General features: G+C 35.1%; 1 protein-coding gene across 1 annotated transcript; it reads left to right on the top strand.

Annotated features, from left to right (window-relative positions):
- The first annotated feature begins 3601 nt into the window (after positions 1–3601).
- LOC148904223 (uncharacterized) lies at positions 3602–9615 on the top strand. Its single transcript, XM_089025553.1, has 10 exons — positions 3602–3646; positions 3759–4710; positions 5579–5758; positions 5857–6063; positions 6231–6476; positions 6923–6999; positions 7187–7389; positions 7722–7905; positions 7994–8334; positions 8818–9615. Exons 1-9 carry the CDS (start codon positions 3625–3627, stop codon positions 8230–8232), a joined length of 2310 nt encoding a protein of 769 aa, XP_088881679.1. The 5' UTR covers positions 3602–3624; the 3' UTR covers positions 8233–8334; positions 8818–9615.
- Positions 9616–10278: the final 663 nt, after the last annotated feature.

Raw genomic sequence — 10278 nt, 5'->3', positions numbered from 1 at the left:
GAAAATTTTAGACTCGTGGAAAAATGGAAAGTCCTATCGGTTCAAAATATATTACAACGAGTTAGATGTTGGAAAACTTAAAGAGGAAAATAGAGAATTAAGGAAAACAAAAAGAAAACTTGAAGAATCATTAGTCCAAGAAAAGGTTAAAAAAATACACGTTGAAGAAAAACTCACGGACGCCTTAAAAAGAACAGAAAAACAAAGGAACTATTGTAAGAAACAATTCAGAGCAATAGCGCTAAAAGTTGCCAGAAAACAAAACAAAGTGAGAGGTCCAGAAAAAAATAAAACTTTTAATGAATACTCCCCACAGCAAAGGACAAGAATAAGATCTAGTTTGAAAGAACAATGCAAGACAACACTATCCTTTCTTGGCCTTCATAATTTTATGACTACGAAAGTTGAAGTTTTTAATCCTGATACCGGAATGTTTGAGACTTTTGAGCTAGCTAACGAACAAGATATAGATTTTACTAACGCCCCAACAAAAGAATTGACCAGTGATGACATCAATGAACTGAATACCTGGTTATATATCAAAGACAAATTCAATCTTTCCAATGAAGCATGGAATGAACTTGCTCAAAAATCCAAGGACATTCCATGTCAATATAAAATGGTAAAGAGGATGCAAGCATTAAATAGTCAATGGGAAGTGAGGCCAACCCCTGTTGATGCTGAAAGTATTCAGATTGAATTTGCTAAGAGTTTAGAAGAGCAAATAAAAAGGCTACAGAAACAGGGAGAACTGCTGGAAGGTAATACCATACAGGTCAAAATCAGTGGTGATGGGACTAATGTTGGAAGGACTTTAAAACTTGAAAACATTACTTATACGATTTTAAACGAAAAGTATATTGCTATGGGAGAGAAAGGTAATTACATACTAGCAGTCATAAAAATACAAGAAGATTATGATAACTTAAGAATATCCCTTTCTGATCTTACGAATGAAATGTCTAAATTAAAAGAAATTACTGTCAATAATATAACATATAACATAGAATATTTTCTGGGTGGGGATTGGAAATTTTTAGCTTTAGTTTGTGGGTTGGGAAAGGCAAACCAAGATCATGCATGCATATGGTGCAAGTGCCCAAGAATGGAAAGGCATGATACTACTAAAACATGGTCAATTAGTGATTCAAAGCAAGGAGCAAGACCCCTTGATGAAATATCTAATCATGCCAAGTCTAAAAAATTTAATTGTAAAGCTGTTCCTCTCTTCCCTTTTATTCCTATTGATCATGTAATTATTGATACAGTAACTTACATTTATTCTTAAGAATATCAGATAATTTAATTGAGCTACTGATTAGAGAACTCAGAAGGCAGGATGCAGTTGACAAGCTAACAAAAATTCCAAATGGATTTCAAAGGGATAAGTACAAGCACATGACAGGCTATGAAACCTTTCTAAACAACACTGGAATATCATTTTCATGGAAAATCAACAAAGATACTAAAAAATTAGAATATAGAGATCTAACTGGCCCTGAAAAACTTATTTTATTTCAGCATATCAACTTTTCTACACTTCTTCCATTTTATGACAAATGTAATGATCTTGAAAAACTCTGGATTGATTTCATAGAAATCATAGGGGACCTCAAACTTACATTTTCATCTGAGGAGAGCATTGTCAATTTGAAATGCAAAATCAGACATTTCTTCTCCTTATTTCTCTCTTTGTATCAGGCAAAAGATGTGACACCCTATATGCATGCGCTGTATGCCCATGTTCCTGAGTTCTTATCACTGTGCAAAAATCTCGCATATTTTACACAAGGGATGGAAAAATTTAATGACACTGCTTCAAAAAAATATTTTAGATCTACCAATCATAGAGGTATTTCTGCTCTGAAACAACTCTTTTTTTAAAAAAAACAGAATTCACTTCCTTGAAACAGAAGGCTGTGAGAGAGTTAAAGCCACATATCAATGTAAAAACCGCTCAAAAAGCTGCCATAATATTAAGACTTGCACTGAGAAATGTGCAAACTGTGGCTTTCAAACTTGTTGTGCACATCTTGAGAGAGTAAATAATGTATGGACAAAAAAATGCCTAATTGCACAATAAAGTTTTTAATAGGTTATTCACTGGGTATAGGGTATTCACTGTGATGATCAACATTCTAACACAACAGTTAATGTGCTAGATATTTAAACATACCTTGTATCAAAAATGATGTTCTGAATCTTCATTCATTAATATAAATCAAAACATCAATGTAGAGCTACATGTATATTGCAATCAAAACAACAGTAAAAAATATTGCTTCTTCAAACTATTATATTGCCTCTAAAAAAATTATGTATATATTAAGTATAATCTTATACCAAAATTATTAATTATTGGCAAAGAAATGTATTTTTACTTATTCCATTGTTGTTAATTCTTATCTATAATTATGTAATTATGTTTCATCAAATGTTTTTTCTCAAGTCATTTCTAGTATTATGAACTAAATGTACCGTAATTGTAACGATTTTCATCACCACGAACAAATGTAAATACAATAAAATTTCTTTCTTCAATCTCAGACTTCACATATTGATCTCCAATTAACTTATATTCTACTATAGGATTAGATTTTGAAAGCCAGTAGCGAACTGTTCCTTTAATTACAAAGGCAAAGTCTCCATTACCATTAAAAATGCGCTCATCCCACTTTTTACCAAGGAAATTGTCAATGAGTCTGTTGGATGGTAGCCTGTAAATAGTCTTTTGTCTTTCTTTATACCTCTTACTACTGTGGCAAGTCCTCCTTCAAAGACATCTGGCTAAACCCTAAGCTTTATGCGTACAGCTGGATCATCCCTTCGACCAGAAAACAATTTTCTCTTGATTTCCCGATATAATTGTCCATGGAATATTTCTTGTCTATCTCCAATTGAATCTGCGGAAGGTATATTCAGCTTTTCATGACGAACAAAGGGAAAGCTTGCTCCATCTCCAAAAGATTTCCACTCGTCATACTTTGTACTATACCCAACATAGTGGATTTTTATTCGCTTCTTTGACTTATCTACCTCAGTTACTACCACGTCATAAAGATTATTGTCTTTCTTTGACGATTTTCTTTGCTTTGAAGCAAAATCCGAGGAAAATTCCTGCATATACTTCACTGGAAATTTTGACTCACGTTTTACACGAGTCGTGTCCGCCATTTTGAAATTCCATATATGGGATTGATTCGCATGCGCAGTACATTAAAATGTGTCCGCGTAGGCCTAGGCGCTAAAAAGAGCAAATGTTCATAAATGTATGGAATAAGTTTGATATGCGCACGGCTGTTTCGTTGTGGACATTAGGTTTCAGGCCACTACTCGGCCAATCCATGTTGCTATGCACGTCTTTCGCTAGCAACCAAAATGGCGCCGAATTTAAAATTGTTCGCCATGAGAAAAAAACCTTTATTTTTTCACTAAACACAAACTATTTTTGAAAGCAAATATATTTCAGAGGTACCTGCAAGCCTTCTTTCTCGATTTTATATTTTGAAATTTTGTTTTCACGAAAAAATATCATTTTCAAATCTTTGTAACTACGAAGTACGATCGTAGTCGTCCTTTTAAAGACAGTAAATTAAGTGATTTTTGAAGTCTAATGGGAGCTTAATGGAAGTTTTTACAGGACCAGGTAAGCAACAATTCTTACCTATACTTCTTTTACTTTGTGTTTCTTTTCAAATTATTTAATGTCCATTTTTTTTCCATCTTATATTTGGTATCGTAAATATGTGGATTCACAGGTTCGCAGAAGTACCATCACGAAAACCTGCAGCGTTGTTGTCGTATTTGTGGGGAGTATAGCGGAAGCAAAGTAAAACAAAATTTCAGAGAATGCCATAAGTTCGCAGAGAAAATTTTAGTTACGTTCGGTGTGGACGTCGAAAATGATATTTCAGACATTTATCCGACTAAAATGTGCAATAAATGTTACATTAAGTGTTTCAAACGGGAAGTACATCACAACTTGAAAGTCTCCAAAGATGTATTTATATTTAAGTGGTTTCGTCATCAAGATAACTCATGTGATATCTGCAAAGTATTTAAGACATTTCAGAATGGAGGAAGAAAAAGAAAAAATATGAAATCAAGGGGACGCCCGGCCAAGAAAAAACAAATTACGAAAACCTCTTTCGACTCTTTAGAAGAAATAACAAACGCTATACCGAAGGAAATAATGCCCGTTGCCACTACTAGTAAAATGCCAGCTCTTGAGCGATTTGTCTTACCACCAGAAGAACTTGTCTGTTCCGTCTGTAAAGAAGTTCTTGACAGGCCTTTAGAATGCCCTTGTGAACATCACTTCTGCTATGAATGTATAGCCGAATGGATATATAACACTGGAAACTCCTCAAGTTGCCCCCTTTGTAAAAACCCTGTCAGTGTTGAGACCCTTTCTAAAGTTCCCCGTTTAGTTTTAAACCTTTTGTGCTCCCTTCTGGTGTCTTGTTCTTCTTGTAAAACCCCTGTACGTCTTGACTGTCTTGAAAAACACGAGGAAAGCTGTACAAAGTACCTGGCTCAACCATGTAGTACCACGGTATCAGAAGTATTGAAAACCCCTTGTAGTGCTCCTCTATCATCTTCCGAGGAAATTCTGGCAACTCACTTGATGAAAAGAAAAATTAACAACTCTACTTCATCACAGATAATTTTAAAAACAGGGGGCACTGTAAGTACCTTAAATCTCCGGGGGTAATTACTCCCACATAACAAAGGGCTGAGACGATTGAGGTTGAGATCATAAGTCATTCCCTATTTTAGGGCTCAAAAAGGAAAACTTGTGGGTTTTCTCATGATTTTTGTTGTATATGATTTATCTCCTGTTTCAAAGTGGTATTTTTAGGGCTAAAATGAAACCAGGACCACGCCCTAACTGTAAAGTATCTTTTAGGGTTTAAATTTATTTTTTCAATGATCATCCCGCCCTTTTTACATGGGAGTACCCCCAGCTTACATCTTCCTCATTTGGGCATAATGTTGTTCCCATTACAAAGTTCTTTGCTACTTATTTTATTAATAATGACTGAAAAAATATGGCATCAGAATATGATTTAAAAAAATAATCGAGGCCAAATTAGAAAGCCCAGTTCAATAGAGGGCAGGTCATATATGCGTAAAAGAATAACTAGCTACGTAGTGCTTTAAAATATTAGTTATCTGCTACTTAATAACTAAGGATTCACTCATGCATGAACCAAAGAAAGGCACTTAAGAGGTATTTGCTTCAGTTCTCAATGTTCTACTCCAGTAATATCCACTAGCAATTAGACAATACGCCTTTGGTTTTGTTTCACTAATATCACACCCTAGAAAAATAACTATCCTATTTACATGTTCAATATTGTGCAATGATGTCTAACTTGGATGACAAAATCCAAATTAATGCTCATATGAAAATATATCCAACATCAACATACCACAAATAATATATAACTCAATCCTGTTAACAGCCCCTTCAACTCTCAGTTGCCAAGCAAGCCCGTGTTGGCAGTTCTACTGCCAGCAAAAAAACTTTACAACGGAGAGCACTGGTGCTTCACAATGTTTGAAAAAACATCAGTGGTGGGTCTGACGAGGACATGAAGGCTCAACATATCCGTGATATTCAAATAATGAAAAGATCTTATAGAGAAGAGTTAATCAAGTTGTCTGGAGTGAAGCTGTCAGTGCCACCAGGACAGGGGTTGGCCATTAAAACTGAGCTTGGGATTCCCTGGAATAAAATGCGGCACATTAGAAGGTTTGACTATTCTACATGTATGAAACTAATTTTTCTTAGGTATAACATGTTGGCTAAAACTTTTCAATTAATCCTGACTATTCTTGAAACTCTTTTAGGTGGTTAGACAGCTGGGGTGTCCAAATGGCTAGTGAGAAGGAGCAAAGAGTGTTATCGAAAAAACAAAAAATTAAGGATGTTTACTGTGAGGGAATGCCATTTCTTTTTACCAAATCAGGTGGGGGGACGGAGATACGGATGACTGAGCATGCTATGATTCAAAATTTACATGGCCTTGTTCTTGGTTATCTTGAAGAGCACAGCAAGTAAGTTGTTGTACTATAATATTATTGATAGGTAGTCAAAAAGAAAATAAACACATTGACTATGGCAACTAATTTTAACACCAAAAAGTCAATGTACCAGCCACAAGGTAAAACACATTTTGTAAATATAGTTAATGTACCTCTTCAAAACATTTTTTGCAACCTAGACACAACAGCCTGACCTGGCATGATGGGCTAGTGCCAAGTGATGAAATCTGGGTAAAAGTAGGAGGTGACAAAGGAGGAGGAAGTGTTAAGATGGGCTTTGAACTGGCTAATGTTGCTAGCCCAAATTCCATCAAAAATACAGTGGTTTTTTCAATGTTTGAAGCTCCAGACTCTATTCACAATCTTGAAATTGCTTTGAAACAGTACCAGGATGATGTGACCAGTTTACAGCAAGAGACATGGAGGTAAATAAGCCCTATGTATTTGCTATATGGGTATGGTAATTGAGCTTCTTGTCTTTGATACACATTTAACTTTATATATACATTTATATGTTTAATTTTAAATTGTCTTGAATAGGGACTATTGTCCTGGCAAGGATCATAATTTTTCACTTTAGTGTGTCTTAGATAGGGTAATAAATTTTGACCTAAAGGTATAGAATTTCTGCTTGAGTCTCAATCTGTCTTGAATAGGGTATGGAGTTCCAAGATATCACTGCGTCTTAGAAAGGGTGAGGGTTATTGGGGCTCCGATCCCCTATCATGACCCAGTCCATGTACCAACCCCCCCCCCCCCCTCCCCCGTTAATAAGTTCTCTTTTCTGCTAGTAAATAAATTAAGAAAATGTTGTGCGTATCTTTGACCAATTTATAATTTTACAATGAAAATCAATTTTTTGGCTTTACAGAGACTTGTCCTTTAAATTGTTTTTTTATGGAGATTATGCTTTCCTGTGCACAGTCTTTGGAATATCTGGTGCCAGTGGTGAGTATAAAATTAGGGAAAATCAATTATTACCAGTTGTACATTACTTACCATAATGCAAGTGCCAAAAAAGGAAACCAATGAAGAATTTCCAGTAGTTACATGAATAGGCAATCTATATATAAAAGTATAAATTAGCATTTGATTATTGTTAACAATGTAAAACACATGCATTATAATATTGTAGGCAAATACTGTTGTTTGTGGTGTTTGATAACTCAAACTGAAATGCAAGAGTCACTTGATGATAGAGGAAAGAAACCAAGCAGAACTATAGAAACTCTGAAAGAGGACAACAAAAGGTTCATAGAGGCAGGGTCAAATATCAAGAAGGCTAAAATGTTTAACAATGCAATCCGACCACCTCTATTTGATATCCCAATCGAACAGGTAGGCAGACTAATTTTAAAACAGTTTCCATAGCAACTAATAGCAAAAATTCAAACCATAGAGGTAGTTTCAATGGAAATCACACAAATAAATGTCTGAAGGTAATTAACAGTAATAATAAGTAATAAAAATCAACTCATAAAAAATTATAATTTGATCTAGAAATGGCCTGGATGAAAATTACTCTGTGTAAATCTAGTGGCCCTATCAAATTGTGTAGTTTATTGTTAGTTTAGAAAAAAAAACCAGCTAAAATCTGAACCAGTAAAATTGAAACTAAATTCAGAATGACAGTATTAAGAAAATACACTAACTCAAACTCTTAATTTTAGGTTACTAGTATAGATCAACTGAAACAAATACCTATCCTGGTATGCAGTCAATTGCTGAAAAAAGATGTGATAGAAGCTGAACTAATTTCTGACAAGTTCGGACAAGTTCTTCAAATCTTTGGCAAAGTACACAGAACTCTAAATAGCTCACGAAAGCTTGAAGAAAATGAAATAGCTGAGTTAGGTAATTATATCTTAAACTTGAACTTATATATTGGGATAAAAATAAGATGTAAAAAATTCATTCATAAATTTAATTTATGTTTTTACAGAACAAAATGTGTCATTGTTCATGAAGCTGTATAGAGCATTTTTTCCGCATGCATCAGTCCTACACAAAATGCATTTTTTGGAAGATCATGCCCTTGAATGGGTAAGAAGATTCAACGCAGGTCTTGGACTGCTTGGGGAACAAGGTGCAGAATCCATTCATCACGAATTTAATGAACTTTCCAGAACATATTCATGCATTAGGGACAAAGAAGAAAAGCTGATATGTATGATAGAATAGCATAACAGAAGATGCAACCCTGTTAATCGAGATCTAATTCCAGAAATCAAAAGAAGAAAGAAAAAAGAAGAATGAAACTTGGCAATGCTTCACTTTGGAAATGTGAGTAAGCTTATCAATTAAGTGGCACGCACATAGACACTAGTAGACACTACTGTAGATGACTTTTTTATAAATAGAGTCATGAAAATTTAATTAGAAAATCATATTGCCACCAATCCAAAAAATCTCAAATAATCGTTTTTTTGTCCGAAAACATAATTTGGGAAATGTGCAATGAACTACTTTGTTTATCTTATTTTACATACATGATGTAATACATCATCTGTAGATCACAAGCTTGGCATAATATTATCTACAATTTACAGCTGTATGAACAGCACTAAACTGCGTTAAAAATCAAGACCTCAATCGTTTACTGTATTCGAAGCTATTAAAAGGTGATTCAGAATTGATCGTAAGCTAAATAAGTTCAGTTTCACTGACCATAGCTTCGAATTCAATACGCTTATTTAAAAAAATCGAAAATGTCTCGATAAAAAAATGGACATAAATAATATTTCTCATATTTAATTACATTGACAGCATATCTTTGCGTTTTGGACTCACCTGAGACTTCATGGACTTCCATTCCTGAAGCAATTACGCTGAACATCTCAACCTTCTGAACCATGTGGACCATAACCGCCATTTTGCTCGTACGTTGTCCAGATTAAGAACTCAACGAAGTCAAGTTTTATTTGGGGAAAAATCTACTTCCAAACTTGGGAGCACTCAATTTTACAAGCATCCTACCAATCCTGCTAAATGACTTTGTTGTATTTAAAGATCTTGAGGGGAAAAATCATTTTTTTTAAGGATCTACGAACTTCCGACTCTCAAACCCTCGATGACAGAAACTACAGCCTCGATTTAACAGTTTGGCCGCGTTTTTCTGCACATTCCGAAGCTTGAAACCTAATGTCCATTTTTTATTGAGTTGAAACAGCCGTGGACGGGACTAGAGGGATGAAACATAGATGGGACTAAAGGGATAAAACATAGATGGGACTAAAGGGATAAAACATAGATGGGACTAAAGGGATGAAACATAGATGGGACTAGAGGGATAAAACATAGATGGGAATAAAGGAATAAAACATCTATGGGACTAGAGGGATGAAACATAGATGGGAATAAAGGGATAAAACATAGATGGGACTAGAGGGATAAAACATAGACGGGACTAGAGGGATGAAACATAGACGGGACTAGAGGGATGAAACATAGATGGGACTAAAGGGATAAAACATAGATGGGACTAAAGGGATAAAACATAGATGGGACTAAAGGGATGAAACATAGATGGGACTAGAGGGATAAAACATAGATGGGAATAAAGGGATAAAACATAGACGGGACTAGAGGGATGACACATAGACGGGACTAGAGGGATGAAACATAGACGGGACTAGAGGGATGAAACATAGACGGGACTAGAGGCATATCAAACTTATTCCATACATTTATGAACATTTGCTCTTTTTAGCGCCTAGGCCTACGCGGACACATTTTAATGTACTGCGCATGCGAATCAATCCCATATATGGATTTTCAAAATGGCGGACACGACTCGTGTAAAACGTGAGTCAAAATTTCCAGTGAGGTATATGCAGGAATTTTCCTCGGATTTTGCTTCAAAGCAAAGAAAATCGTCAAAGAAAGACAATAATCTTTATGACGTGGTAGTAACTGAGGTAGATAAGTCAAAGAAGCGAATAAAAATCCACTATGTTGGGTATAGTACAAAGTATGACGAGTGAAAATCTTTTGGAGATGGAGCAAGCTTTCCCTTTGTTCGTCATGAAAAGCTGAATATACCTTCCGCAGATTCAATTGGAGATAGACAAGAAATATTCCATGGACAATTATATCGGGAAATCAAGAGAAAATTGTTTTCTGGTCGAAGGGATGATCCAGCTGTACGCATAGAGCTTAGGGTTGAGCCAGATGTGTTTGAAGGAGCACTTGCCACAGTAGTAAGAGGTATTAAAGAAAGACAAAAGA

This window comes from Actinia tenebrosa, unplaced genomic scaffold, assembly GCF_029948245.1.
Source record: "Actinia tenebrosa isolate PJP-AT-01 unplaced genomic scaffold, QUT_ActTen_1.0 utg8777__unscaffolded, whole genome shotgun sequence".
NCBI lineage: Eukaryota > Metazoa > Cnidaria > Anthozoa > Actiniaria > Actiniidae > Actinia > Actinia tenebrosa.
This window is presented reverse-complemented; position numbering and strand designations above follow the sequence as displayed.

What these genes read in the sequence shown, in the direction of transcription:
- LOC148904223 (XM_089025553.1), top strand. Translation starts at nt 3,625, where the DNA reads ATGGAAGTTTTTACAGGACCAG. An exon ending in GGAAGTTTTTACAGGACCAG is followed by an intron (nt 3,647 to 3,758) that starts GTAAGCAACAAT and finishes GTGGATTCACAG; the next exon opens with GTTCGCAGAAGTACCATCAC. An exon ending in AAAATGCGGCACATTAGAAG is followed by an intron (nt 5,759 to 5,856) that starts GTTTGACTATTC and finishes AAACTCTTTTAG; the next exon opens with GTGGTTAGACAGCTGGGGTG.